This window comes from Dysidea avara, chromosome 6 (genome assembly GCF_963678975.1).
Source record: "Dysidea avara chromosome 6, odDysAvar1.4, whole genome shotgun sequence".
Lineage (NCBI taxonomy): Eukaryota > Metazoa > Porifera > Demospongiae > Dictyoceratida > Dysideidae > Dysidea > Dysidea avara.
Genome location: NC_089277.1, coordinates 12,938,228 through 12,953,669, shown reverse-complemented (window position 1 = coordinate 12,953,669; position 15,442 = coordinate 12,938,228). Strand labels below are relative to the sequence as shown.

At 37.7% G+C, this 15,442-nt stretch overlaps 1 protein-coding gene across 2 annotated transcripts in view; it reads right to left on the bottom strand.

Annotated features, from left to right (window-relative positions):
* The window catches only part of LOC136257228 (SR-related and CTD-associated factor 4-like), a 28,381-nt gene extending 13,061 nt beyond the window's left edge, over nucleotides 1-15,320 (bottom strand). For both annotated transcript variants that reach the window (XM_066050300.1, XM_066050301.1), the window contains exons 1-8: nucleotides 15,182-15,320; nucleotides 14,989-15,072; nucleotides 14,353-14,397; nucleotides 14,163-14,231; nucleotides 14,020-14,109; nucleotides 9,038-9,619; nucleotides 8,491-8,597; nucleotides 7,878-8,401 (exon numbers count right to left, since the gene is read on the bottom strand). In XM_066050300.1, the coding sequence (XP_065906372.1) occupies nucleotides 7,878-8,401; nucleotides 8,491-8,597; nucleotides 9,038-9,619; nucleotides 14,020-14,109; nucleotides 14,163-14,231; nucleotides 14,353-14,397; nucleotides 14,989-15,072; nucleotides 15,182-15,220 (1,540 nt within the window). In that variant the 5' untranslated portion in view covers nucleotides 15,221-15,320. The remainder of the gene's footprint in view (nucleotides 1-7,877; nucleotides 8,402-8,490; nucleotides 8,598-9,037; nucleotides 9,620-14,019; nucleotides 14,110-14,162; nucleotides 14,232-14,352; nucleotides 14,398-14,988; nucleotides 15,073-15,181) is intronic.
* Between the last annotated feature and the right edge of the window lie 122 nt (nucleotides 15,321-15,442).

Genomic DNA, 15,442 nt, shown 5'->3' with positions numbered 1-15,442 from the left:
ACTCAAGGGCGAAATTACCTGCGCGTGTTCTAGTACACGAATGATTTGAAACGACCATTGACACTCACTTCTGTGGTAAGCTTAATGTAACCCAGCAGAGCTTCTAGCAGTTGTGTTATTTTGCAAGCCTGCCAGTAAGAGCAGTTAGAAAAGTGTCATGTTTTCTGGTGTTTACATCGTCAGTGCCATGTAAATAGCTTATTGAAATTACTATTCGTGTTACCATACTGGACATTTTAATAATTTTACAGTTTACACTTGTGTTATTTTGGAGGACACATCAGTAACTTTGTGTACCAATATACCATGTCATTAGTTATTAGTACATTAGTAGAGTGTAACGTGAATATTAGATCGTTCTGAAACCAATCCTACAGGAAATGGGAGGTACAAAGATGGAATCCATACCTATACACAATATTGCTGAACAACCACCGTTAGCACTGAAGAATCTGAGAGTTGTTTACCATAAGGACAAAGAAGAACAGTGCACCGATGTGAGAAGCACAGCTTAAGATTCACTGCCAATATCTTCTGGTAAATGATACTTCCATGTTAATGTATTGACGACATGGCTTCAAGTTCACTATCTGAACACTTGGATTGTTCTGAACATAAGTATACTGTAATATATTTTGGTGCTGAAAGTGACTTGGTAACTGGTTATATTTGTTTGTTTGCTTTTCTTCCTTTACGTTTAGTTATCTTGTGTAGTGTTGCAAAATTAATGTTAACTATTATTTGTTGTACTATTATAGCAATGAGCTTGCACATTATCAGTTGGTCACTAATATACTGAGCTTTAAATTGTGTTACATATATAGATGGTGCCAGCTCTGTTGAATGTGTTGTGTAGACAAGCTGGCATGAAGGGTGCATGTGGGTTGCATGAAACCGGAGTCGTGCTACCAGCTGGCTGTATGGGATGTCTAAACTCCTGCAAAAACACTTCCAAATATCAGGCAACGTGTGGAGTCTTTTATGGTGGAATTCACACCAGAGTTTCTCTTTCTTTGTGGAGGTGGACTTGTACTCCCTCAAATTTTTGAATATTTCCTTAAGTGACATCACTAGCTCTTCGCTGAATTCGTCAAAAGCGTCCATTGAAGCGTCTCCGTTTGTAATATGGTGCAAAGATACTTCAACAAACTTTCTACCACTTTCCATCCGGGGAGATTCATTCGCTTCGTCACAAAACTCACTTATAAAGCTACGGACAATTCCACTCGCCATTACTAGCTACAGATGAAAGCCCTAGTGACGGCGCGCTCTTTACGTCATGCGAGACACGGATGTTCATACGCGACTCTCCGTTTCCAATCCCTGTTGGTATACTGTATCTATGATAAAACTAGTAATGAGTGCATTTACAGTGTATAATTGCATGGGTGCAGTTAATGAGAAGGTTCCCAACCTAAACTTGTAAGGTGGTGAAGACACATCTGCCAATATGGCACAATTACACTGTAGACATCGTTGTAACTAGAGGCCACTAGTATGTGCCAGTACTCCAGTGGTGTGGCATTGGCATAGTGCACAACATACAGGATATAGTTACACATTAATGTATATGCAGCAAATGCATCAGTTATTGATTGCAGATTATTGGTAACAGTAGTAAAGTGGGTGGAAAATAATTCCAGCTAGCAAACCATCCTGGGTGCAGGAGGGAGCATAGAAAATGTGCAATACAAGCAAAACATTGAAATTTACTCTTTACCTTGTTGTTTGAAATTGCAGCATGGTTGTGACCTTAAAGGTCCACTGAAAAGGTAAATCATTGAATAAATAGGTTGTTTGCATCATGCAGTGTACAAAAACACCTTTTAAATAATCCAATCATGTTGTTATACTGAGATATTAAGCCACAACATCTAGTTACGTCATGTTGTGACGCAAGACAAAAAACTGGAAGTACTGTTATTGCACACTTTACAATGGGAAAGGTACATGTACACCTGTAGATAAACAGTAAAGTCTAATGTGCAGGTGGTAATACCAAGTCCTCCTTTTCAACTTCATAGTGGTCCACGATTATTTGAACGTTCTGCTAGAAAACAATAGCAGAGTTGTTCTGCGGTTGTCTATAGCTCAGCCTGTATTGCTTCGCGCTATAGAAGTAATATTGAAGTAATTTAAGCAATGTGATTAATTGAAGTAATCTATCTATGGTGTATTATTGAAGTAATCTTACTTCACTGAAGAAAGATTAGTTCGATTAGTTTACAAAGCTGGGTTTGCAGTACCACGAAACAAACAATGGTATCTTTGTTACATTTTCCTGAATCACCTTTCTGCCAGGTAGGGATAATATCTGGTGCATATCTTGCAAAATACCTTGCTAGTGGCCATCACAATAGCTTTCCCTTGCATTTCCCTACCTCCATTTGCTGTATTGGACCCTTAAATGTATTCAAAACATCCAAGAAATAAACTTAGACATGCTTCAACCACTGTACTGCTGATTTACAGTCCCTTTAACAGGCACTCTCGAGCGTTCTTCACCACAAGATCAGCGTAAATTCACTAACTACTGTATCTCCCGCAGGCCTGCAGCACAAGTTCTTACTGTGTTTCAGGTTGTTATGATAGATATGACATGAAACTAAATTAAATCTAGCTGTATAGCTGCTTTAATGGCACCTCGTACGTACTAAAGTTTCTTTGTCTGATGCGTTATGATATAATATAATTGTCATAATTGATTAATCACAATATACTAAAATGCATTATATCTACTAAACAAAACAAAATCTGACTAAATCACATGCACCAACTTATCCACTAGTAGCAAGGATTGATAATAGCCAAAGTGTATTTTACTATTTCAGTGGACTTTAATTACCTGGAAATTACATATCTGTTCAGCACAAACAGGTACTGTGTAATTATACATTTGTGCCTTTGTTCACAGGCGAATATACCCTGGTAAGTACATGTCTGTAGGCCTCGTAGTTTTTGAGAACATTTATTTATTATTTATGACATCATTTTAACCACATTTTCTTATCATTCTAGGACCAGAACTGAGCTACATGTACATGTAAAATGGCCACATAAATATTTTCAGGACGTACAGTTCTCTTACCGTATTTCCTTACTAATAAGGCATATCTGGGTATGTATACCCAGATAGCTTTATTAGTAAGGAAATACAGTAATTAGTTACTGTACTTTCATAGGCTTGTTTGTTAACTTTTGTAACAGATGTATACATCTGTTAACTTTTGTAACAGATGTATACATCTGTTACAAAAGTTAACAAACAAGCCTATGAAAGTAACTAATTAAGTACTTAATGTAGTTACACTGTACCTCACTTCGTATGTCTAATGGGGCAGGGGCGGCAGAGACACCTTAATTAAGGAGGGGCTGGAGGTCTAGCTTGGTGATGCCATGGCCTAGTTGTAAGGTCTTTAGAAGACCAAAAAAACTACAGTCCCCCTTCTCCACCGCCCCTGTCATGGGAGAACATACACAGCTGTAGCAATTGAATGTACTATCATACAGTACTGATAGTACACTACAGTACAGTAGGGACCACAAAGGAGTAGGCGTGGCCCACGAAATAACATCACCCAAAAACCAGTCTCAATTTTCCCTGATGATGGTGAGGCAGTATTGGTTAGGCCCAAACAAGCTTTTTGCAGATCAACCTGAAACGCTTTCAACAAATTGCTACGGAATTCAAAAAACATTATTTAATGCAATTTTCTACTGACTGAGTAACTGACTGATGCCTTCAGACAAGCGTAACTCGATAATGGCTAAGGCTACAAGAGTGGAGGGGAGAGGCGAGGGCTGCAGTGCGTACAATGCAATCTTTGTGGACTTACCAGTGTCCTCCTTTGTGTCCCATTCATCTGTGCTGACAATGAGAGGAATGAAGTGTTGATTTGGCGGTAACACATGATGGCTTCCCTTCGTAATGGAAATCGTCCGTATTTTGCATAGGGGGTATATTGATTGCAAAGGTGATTTTCGAACAGTTCTTGATTTGTACTGACAATGAAGCATAATGGATACTTCACTTCTCAGACAATAATTGATACACCTGGGACGTGTTGTGCCATTTCAGATGCGGTATGCGTGGGTTCACCAGTCATAATAATTATATACAAAAAAGGTGAACAAACAAGTACACAAAAAAATTGGAATTTTCAACTAGAGTAGGGACCATAGCACATCGATAAAAAGTACTGAAACTAGCTGGAGTAGTGCACGATATTAAAACAATAAGAAGTGTTATATCTCTACTGTGCTCAAGATACCATAATGGAAATGCACAGTAGGGATATAACACTTCTTATTGTTTTACTGTGATTTAATATCGTGCATTACTCCAGCCAGCTTAAAATTCCAAAAAAATTTTGTGTACTTGTTTTAATCATTGGTTGTCTAATGGAATACTGTATGGACTGCACAGATTTAAAGGGAGGCCCACTTGTTTAAACTACCAAATATAGTTAATGGCAATGCTAACATGTGTAGAAATGAATGCATAGCTTACTGGCACATCCTTCAGTTCAGAAAAAAACCAACAAAGATATAACAAAATTGAAAAGATACCCAGACACTCCTGAATTGTCTACAAGAGTGAAACCTCCATCTGGAAAAGCATGGAATGTACAGTAAATCAGCTGCTGACTTCAAGAGAAGTGCACACTGCAGTCATGCTAGAGTGCAAAAAGATCCCAAACTTTTTTTCAGAGGCTGAGAGTATAGATGTCAAATCATCCGATAACATTAAACAAACCTTTAAAGTAAGAGCAAGAGTTCATAATATAAAATCTACTCTTGGTATGAGCTCTGCAGTTATCCACCAGCTCTTTTTGATTCATCACTATTCCAGTGTCATAATAACCAGTACTAGCTAATGCTAGTTTGATGGAGATACAGTACGTGCTAGACAGTGGTTCTCTCCTTCTGCGCATACCATGGACAACATGGAGACACTTACAAAGAGGTATGTGCAGTGTACGGCTAAAAACTGGTGAAGTAATTTTAGTCTTTGATGCCTATATATTATCTACAAAGGACATGGCATGTCAAAGATGAACTATATAGAGACAAGCTGGAGCAATGATATGAAATTCACTATGAAAAAAGTGACTTATCTAGCAAACATTGCCAAGACTATCAAGAAGCAATTGGGTCCTGAAATATGTAGTAACATCCTTTTTCTATCCTTGACCGTGATACTACTTCAAACTTGTATGGAAAAAGGGCACATCTCTCAAGCAATTCCAGGCAGGTAAACACTTTCAAGAACAAGCTGAGGTGCTCAGCTACTTCTGAAGAAATTTCCATTGAAGGAGAACAAGCATTAGTGACTTTGTACAATGGGACATCTGATGAGTTACTATAGACTCTCTGTGGTACTTTGCAGCAGCTGAAGTACAGTAGGAGACAGAGTTATTGGATGGATATACACTGTAAGATATGTTTGTGGCAATTTTTGCAGAAATGTGTATAGCACAGCCTTCAAGCTTATTTCCTAAAATTGGAGGTGAAATGAACCCCCTAGAAGGGGGATGGAAGAAAAGTGGTGGAAAGTTTATGCCAGTACTTACCAAGTGAGCTACTGAGTATGATCACATTTACTGTAGCTGTCAAGCTGACTGTAGTGCACATGCTGTGAAATTTTCTCCTGACTGCAGAGTCAGGGTGTACTAATTTAGAAACAATTGAACATGATGATAATAGTTACTACAATCATTTCTACTTTAAATGTTACTGACTTGGTGAATTTTGAACCCTGTTTTAAAGAGTACATTTAATTATCTATTACTGAAAGTACATTTAGTTGATATAAATTTTCCATATGTTCCCCAATGGGATTCCGTACAGCACATTTTACTGTAACAAAAACAGTTGAAAAATAGGCCAACAGTATAATGACTGGACTAAACTGTATATTGGAATATTGCAATATTCTGTTGTGTATCTTGTTTGATAGTGCAATCATGGAAATGTGAAGGTCTGGTTATTTTGTACAGCTTGGTTGTTTACCAGTTTCCTAGATTCTGTACAGCTGTTCTATAACAGTACAGTGGTAAAATAGGTAATAGCTGGTACTAAATGGCGGGAAAAAAGGGACCTTGTAAAATGCGGAATACATACGGAATAGTGGAATAAGCAAAACTTACCTTCTGCAGATTATGCAAATAGTCATATACTTACTCTATAGTAATTATTCACCTTGAAACAGCTTTACAGTACATGGCACGCCACGACGATGGATAGGCGAGCCGGCGATGAGCACACAACGAATCATCCTAGAATGATTTACCTTTGCTAAACTTATCTTCTACAGAATATGTAAATGATTATATACTAGTGCTGAGCGATATAAACATTTTACTATCACAATAGTTACTCATTAAATATCACGATAGTGAATACTATCCCAATAGTTTATGAAACACTTTGCTCTTAACAAAGTCTTACTTGTATAGCTATGATTTGCAGTCATATAGAAAGTTATTTTGCATACACAGGACATAACTTCGTGGGCGGCCAATGAATCTTGACTTGTGGTAAAGCTTTTACAGGCCACTCCTTTGTAAGAAAGCTGGTAATACCAACTGTAAAACAGTATAGAAGGGTTGTTAATACCATATTAATGCAGATCTGAGCTTATCATAACTAACATGATAGTGATATCCCTACTATCGCGATAACGGTAGTGATTTACTATCGTGATATATCACACTATCGATACTATTGTTCAGCCCTATTATATACTCTATACTAATTATACTTTAGTTAACTTGCAACAGCTCCGCATGACATGCCACGGCAATGGATAAACAGCAGCTGGGCGAGCATTAAATAGGACGAGCACACTTTAAATCTATCTACCTTTGCTAAACATACTTCATTAATTGATATTGCTACAAAACTAAAGCCTAGTTCTTTTCTAAGGATAAAATAGCCAGCCTTCACGTTCATCTGACCAAATTTATTAAAGTCACATTATTGAGTAAGTGGAGTCCAGTGGTTGTGTTTGTCCTCAAAATGGATTTCAAGACGCTTTAGGTTTGAACCAAGGAGTGTAGGTAAGTAATTTTAGCGAAGGTAAATGCTCTAGGATGATTCGTTATGTGCTCATCCTATTTAATGCTCGCCTAGCTGCTGTTTACAATTGCTATGGCATGCTATGTAAACTTGTTACAAGGTAAATAATTACTATAGAGACTATTTGCATAATCTGCAGAAGGTAAGTTTGCTTATTCCGTTATTCTGCTATTCCGTGTTTTACAAACTCCCGAAAAAATTTATTGGTCACCAGTGTAGTTGTGTTGCTTACCCCTCTCCTGAAACTCATAAAGCTTGTCATAAAACAGAATAGGCATAAATGCAGTGAATAGCTGGTACATACAAGTAGCTATGAAAATTTAATAGCACTTTTAGAAAAATGCTCCATATCATGTACAGGGGTATTGTATTGTATTGGTGACTACACAGCTGCTAGATAGACATATAGCACTTATTGCATATCACTTGATAATAAGTAAGGTACTATTCTGAAATAACTACCCCCAAGTCCGAGATCACAAATTTAGTGTTGTTTTAGCACGGAGTTTTAGCATTAGTTTTAGTAATAATATCAGTTACATATTTCGTTATGGTTTTAATGTCTTGTTATTTTAGTCTAAGAACATTAAACTTTTAGTTTAGTTATAGATTTACAGTGTACAGTAGTTGTGCATAAGAAAAATTTTGGTTGTAGTATTTTTTGCTATCTTTTCAATTCATTTTTTTTGTTTTAGGATAAACTATTGTTACTTTTTTAGTTATACATGTATATAATATGGGTTTATTTTTAGTTAAAAACTAATTGTGAAATCACAATACATTATAGATGTACTAACCTCTTATAGGAAAACGATGTTCTCCGTGGAAATAAGAGTCATTGCTGAATCTTGGTGGAGGAGGAGGAGAATGGTTATCACGGAAACCACTACCACCTCGATGCTGAGGTGGAATCGGAGGGTACATATCATCATGACACTGATGGGGTGGAGGAGGAAAATTGTCCTCATAGTGTGGCGGCGGCGGCGGCGGTGGTTGATTATGTCGACGATGTGGAGCAGGTGGTGGCGGAAATGAATCTGGTGGACTTCGTGGTCTTGGTGGAGGGGGTGGAAGTGATGGAGGTGGTGGCTCGTGAAGGTGATGATGTGGAAGAGGTGGTGGTGGGTGGTGGTGTGGTGGTGGTGCCTCCATAATAGACGGTAGAGGAGGTGGGGGCATGTTACGGAAGTTGTCATTGCTGCCATCATCACTATTTACATCATCATGGATCCTGCTGTTGATGCTACGTGTGAGTAGATCTTCATGCTCCTTTAACCGGAACTGCTCCTGAAGCTGACCAAACACATCCATATCTGTTGAACTAGAATTAGAGTTAACAATATGACAAGACATATAGGAGTACTGGCATCCTTCTACACTGTACAAACACACATTCACATGCAGCTTTACCTATCCTGTAACCGTGATTGCTGTTGTTCAACTTGCTCTCTTTGTCGATCAATTCGTTTAGTCATATCTTCTTCATCATCACTGTAGTCAAAATCATCCAACAAAGCCTTAAGGAAAAGGCCATGTAATATACAGGTACAGTAGCACCTAACTAACTCATACAAGAAATACGAAACAATCAAGTAATTGAATAAACAAAGGATACTAAAATCTTCAGTTACATGTAAATACTTACAAATTTTAATGTTTTAGTAAAAATATTATTCTCAATTTGCAGCACAACACAAACTCAATATTTCTCTTGCCAATACAGAACAAACACACACATGTGTACGCATGCACATACAGTGTACATGCATGCGCATACGATAACTGAACCTGTGAAATTAATAAATCAACATACGATCACAAATTCAATCATATACAAATCCAGTCTGGATACTACAGTATACTAAACATCAAAAATCTGTTAGGACATAAACAGGAAGACTATACTGATCATAAAATACATGCACAACCTTATTATGATCAAATGTTTAATTAGCACCTTATTGAACTCAGTTGTGTGACCAGTTGAGGGCAAATCATCCTTGAAAGAGGTCTTTACCACTGGTTCTACTGATAACGGTTCAACCTGTCCAGCTAGTTGATTCTTCAGCATTTCCAACTGGTTCAGTTGGTCTTGTGCCTGTAGGAGACTAACAATGGAGCCATCTCCTTTGTCTTTCACAGCGACAGCTGCAGCTGCAGCAGCTAAGACAGGGTTCTGCCCAAGAAGATTTTGCAAGGCTTGAGCTTGAATAAGCTGTTCCAATTCAGCTATCTTATCTTGTTGCTGCTTGATAATTAGCTCAGATCCAGATGCCTCAGCTGCTGCTTTTGTACCACTGCTTCCCACCTGTCCCTTGGAACTACTAGAATTGAAGGATGATGACTGATCTGAAGGAATGTTCTTGTAACTTGGCTCAGCTACAGTTGCATGAGACTGGGAATGGTTCAAAGTGGTTGTATTGTTGCTGCTGCCTCCTTTGCTACTGCTCTGTGAGGCTAGTGCCATCAATGGCTGAATGATATCTGGTGTGTAAATGTCATTCTTTTGCCACAGGTTGAGCACTCGAACAATTTTAGGCTGATAAATTGTGCATAAAATATAATGAAATCAATACAACATAATAACTATTAAAAACAGATACAGCAATGTAGTGGAAGCAAACGGACACAATTAATGAGGACACCTTGACAAAATGTTATAATGAAAAAATACATAATCATCATACAGTAGGGACCACAAAGGAGTAGGCGTGGCCCACGAAGTAACATCACCCAAAACCAAGCCTCAATTTTCCCTGACGACAATGAGGCAGTATTGGTTAGGTAAAACTAAGCCCAAACAAGTTTTCAGATCAACCCAAAACACTTTCAACAAGTTGCTACATAATTTAAATATATATATATATATATTTAAAGGAATTTTCTACTGACTGATGCCTTCAGACAAGTATAACTCAATAACGGCTAAGACTACAGGCTTGATTTATTCACTGTTCGACGTCGCTTCGGCCTGACAGGTGACTTTTGGCATACCGCAGTACGTACAATGCATTCTTCATGGACTTAATTACCAGTAGAGCTGGGCGGTATTGAAAAATAGCAAACGATATACCTTCCATAAAAAGTATCATGGTATTAATGTAAAAGCCATTAGTATTAAAGTAACTGCCAATCACCTCAACAAAAGTCCCAAATATCCATGGTAGCTCAGCAAACCTCAGGTACAAATTACCACAAACAAACTTGTTTATATAGTTTGGTTAGCTGACCACATCAGCACCTGCCTACAAACATTGTCACATGTCTGGTTACCTTCTAAGAAACAAGCCCACAGGGAGGCCATAGTGCCCAGACAGTATGGCAGTATTAAAAAAAACAGGCAGTATCAAAACAGGTATGATTTAAATATTACAGATTACTAACAATACCGGTATATCGCCCAGCTCTACTTACCAGTGTCCTCCTTTGTGTTCCATTCATCTTTGCTGACAGCGAAAAGTGTCGATTTGGCAGTAGCACGTGATGGCTTCCCTTCATAACAGAAATCATCCGTATTTTTCGTAGTGGCTACAGGTATTCTGATTGGAGAGGTGCTTTACGAACAGTTCTTGATTCCTACTGTTGTGGAACATTGAACCGTAATGGATACTTCACTTTTCAGACGATAAATGATGTAACTGGGGCGCGCAGTGCCATTTCTTTCTTTTGGTATGCATGGATTGCAAAGGTGCTTTGCAAACAGTTCTCGATTCGTAATGCTATGTAACAGGTTGAACATAGCTGACAACGAAGCATAATGGATACTTCACTTTCCAGACAATAATTGATATAGCTGGGGCACGCGGTGCCATTTCAAATGCGGTATGCGTGGGTTCACCGGTCATAATAATTATAGTTTACAAAACAAGTCAACAAAGTACACAGAAAAATTTGGAATTTTTAACTAGAGTAGGGACCATAGCACATCGATAAAAAGTACTGAAACAAGCTGGAGTAGTGCACAATATTAAATCACCAGTGTTGGGCAAATTACTTTGTAAAAGTAACTAGTTACATATTACATATTACTTGCAACTGAACTATTTAGTTACAGTTACATATTACCCATAAAATAAAGTAACTGTAATAATATTACATATTATTTTACTTTGTGTCCACAGCCTTGAGCTGTCACGTGTGAAACTACCACCTTATCACGTGACATGATTGCGTTGTTGGACAATATGCAAATCTTGGTTATAAGTAAGAAGCTGGTGAATAAGCTTCATTCAGTAGGCCTCGTTACTTCGTTGTGGCTAGACGTTAACTAACGAGATTAGTAACTTCGTTATTTGTAGTAATAATATTACTTAATATTAGACTCGTTACAGTAACTATATTACTTAGGTAACGCGTTACATTTGTAAGTATAGTAACTTGCGTTATATTACCTGTTTTTATAGCGTATTTCGTTATATTACTTTGTTACCACAAAAGTAATAATATTACGTAACGCATTACATAAGTAACGCATTACTCCCAACACTGTAAATCACAGTAAAACAATAAGAAGTACTGTGCTCAATATATCATAATAAAAAAATGCACAGTAGGGATATAACACTTCTTATCGTTTTACTGTGATTTAACATCGTGCACTACTCCAGCTTGTTTCAGTACTTTTTATCGATATGTTATGGTCCCTACTCTAGTTGAAATTTCCAAAATTTTCTGTGTACTTGTTTGAGTAAATAAAAACAATAGACATTGCAGAACCGGAGTCATAATGCACTATGTTGTCATAGCTGTAGTAGTACATATTCATTTCCTACATGCAGTGATGCAGCTGGTTAATAATACCCTTATACATGGTTAAATTCGAAAAGGAATTAAAATTTTAAGCAAAACTTAGTGTATTTACCAAATTAAGAGATAGAGCAGAATAGCAAAAAACAACAGAAACAGTGGAATCGTCATTTCCAGAGTAAGGACAGCCTAAGAGCACCACATAAGTAGCAGGAAAACTCACTACTAGTAACCTACCAGCAAGGGTTAATAATATGGAGAGGAGAGTATCTAACGCTGTATAGTCCTTTAATAGATGATTGTGCAGAAGCTAAATGGCTTCATTTTGCATAACGTAGATTGGCTAGCCACAAACACCATTCCAGACGTGACAGCATGGATTCAACTTGCCACAAAGAGCAATACCAATGTACCGTATAACGGGTTATTTTCGAAGGGGTTTAGTCTTCAAATTATTTGAAGAACACAGCTTCTACAAAAATTTAACTCTAAGAATATAAAGCTGCCTTGTGCCAGGTCAGCCAAATTTTGTCTACCATTTAACAGAACTCCACATCTTGGGTAGAAGAAATACAGATTTGGTGTTATTGTGAAATATGGACTGTTCCACTATAGGAGAAGTGGTTTTGCCAATAGAAAACGAGTAATCCTAACCATCGATTTGCTGTGGGAGTAGCTATTGCAGCGTCAATTAAAGAAAGCAAAGGTGTTGGCCTGGCTGCCAGGTATGGAAAGATCTGGAGTAGTGCATTATATTAAATCACAGTAAAACAATAAGAATTAGTGCTATATCCCTACCATGCATTTCCATTATGCTATATTGAGCACAGTAGGGATATAACACTTCTAATTGTTTTACTGTAATTTAATATTGTACACTACTCCAGCTTGTTTCAGTACTTTTTATCAATGTGCTATGGTCCCTACTCTAGTTGAAAATTCCATTTTTTTTTGTGTACTTGTAAGGAATAATCAGGGGCGGATCCAGGAGTTGGCAAGGGGAGGGGCACAAACAGGCTAAGCTGTATGTGGTTGGGGAGAACGAGATTCTCTAGCTCAGTGCTGCATTTTTGAAGCAACAAATAATCACCTCTTAGTAGTGTCTCACTGTTGATTTTTGCCATTTTTGCCTTTTCAGATGGTTGTGAAGTCTTAAAAGCTGTTTAAAAGGTTCTGAATGTCTTAAACAAATGTAACACGATAATTATTTTTAGAAGCGCTTAGTACGCACGAAGGCACTGGGTGACAATTTCACAGCTAGTTTGGCTTTGGTTCGCTTTGGTTTCAGGTGAATTTGTAATAAATGCTAGTAAAATGTGCATATTTTCATGAGTTTCTTGACCTGACAAAGTTAAGTAGCTATTTTAATTAGAAGTATGACTGGTTCCTCCACAAGGTGAGGAATGGAGGGGGGGGGGGGCATTTGCCCTAAATGCCCTATCCCAGACCTGCCATTGATAATGACCATGCCTAGGTCTTGGTAGGTTGGAAACCAACTTGAGATACTCTAATACAGAAGTCACCCTAATAGAACAGTCACACATGTACACACGTATAGCTTTAGCAATGAATAATGGATAGCTCAGTGGGAAAATCCCTACTTTGGCATTCAACAAAATAAATGTTGTGAACATGCCAATGCAAATCCTGACATCAAGATGACATCAGAACTGCTCCGAGATCGTGACCTCAAGGATGAAATGGCATTTACAGTATGGTGCTGGAAAAACATAATTTGTCATGGTTCTTTCAATTCTCCAAGTGACGCTTCAGCTAGTCTACATTCTCTTAGCAGTCAAATTTCTCAAGGTTTTTGACGAGTGACTCTAGTATTAACTATGAACACATGTTACAACTGAGAAAAAGACTGAAGTGAGTGAGTGGTTCGATTTAAGATTTTGTTTATCTGCAGGATTTTTTTTACTGCAAAAAGCTGTAACCGTTGTTATGTGCAACTGAGCCTTCTAAATTATAACTGCTTGGATACTTTCTTCAAAATAAATCAAAAGCTTAATAAATTAAAACATGCAGTAATACACAGAAGACTGCTTACTATCTGTGTAGTGCGAGTGTATTTAGTTATGTAAAAGTAAGTGCATCTGTTAATATACATGTACTTAGATGTGCAGTGTTTGCTTTCTGTCAAACACTATGATAACATACAAGTATTCTTGCTTATTTAAAGGATTATACCTTGTCTTCCTCTCGGCACTGAAACAGATTCTCAAACGTTGACTGAAAATTCTTTGAAAATCTTGGCCCAAATACATCTTTATTACCATACTACAACCATGTAAACTAAAGCACACAACTTATATGCCGGCCATATTTCACACCTGATATTGAGATTGCCTGACAATAGAATCAATCACATACAACCCTGGTAGCTTATACTCTGGCCGACACTACAGAAAGAGTTTACTGGTAACATCAAATGCTTTTGCGGTTTAAAGCAGCATGCACATACATGCAGCCAATAGTACAATATATAAATATCAGTGACATGTATAACGCACATGCACAAACCTTAGCAATAAACTTTTCTACTGCTATCACCACGTGCTTGTAGTACTATGGAACAAATGATGGCATACAAAATTGTGACCATCTCGGAAAAAAAACCTGTCTAGTTCATACAAGCATGCATTTTATGAAATAAATTCAAATATACTAGTGAAAGTACATATACTACAAAATTTTAACAAAGCTATTACCAGGGAAGACAGTCTCAAATCAATTAAACCTATACACCATGGTATTCGCCTGCTCATGAAGTTTGAAAATCATTTCTGTAGCCCCACAGGTATGCATGGTGTCACATGTGTGTTTGTGTAGGCAGTAGACGTAAACAAGATTGTCGTTATTTCTTCTGCTTCATGTGTATGCGTAAGTGACTACAGGGCTAAAACCATACCATTGATTCGCCAGTTCATAGTGAACATATTAAACCAAATCTCAATGCTGTACACAGCAGTTATGGCTCCAAATGTGGTTGTGAATTCTAAGTACCTGTATTTCTTATTTCATTTCACTGCTCTTAGCCTCAACTATTCAAACTTTGGTGATGCATTCTTTGGACTGTAGGTGAAAAAATGGGAAATTGTGAGAACTAGGCGGGCTTTTGCTGAGACGGTCACGATTACATTAGAGATATGTTATTACCTTAATGGCGTTGAGTGCTTGCTTTGTTATGCTCGCCATTTTAGCGCGAGAAACCGGTGGCTTGCTCTGATAAATGGAGTTAAGCTGTGGGGGAAACGAAACAGCGCAATGTGTACGAATAAATTAGAATACACCATTCACAATATTGTCAATTTCTAGTGCAGGTTATTACAGTAAATATAACGTATTTTACCTCATGATTGAAAAGTTTCGGAAGATTGAGGTCCGACATTTCCACGCGACAAAATCACCACCTCCTTACTTAGAAACGAGGTAAAGGCGTGTCCCACTATTCGCGCATGCGCTTTAACATTGCGTATACTAACGGAAACTTTCAAGTCCTGAAACTTTCATAACTATGCGGTAGCACTATGGTACTGTACCCGTACATTTTCGTTCTTACGAATTTTCTGATTAACTGTTTTTCACGTGATATCACCAACGAAAGGAATTG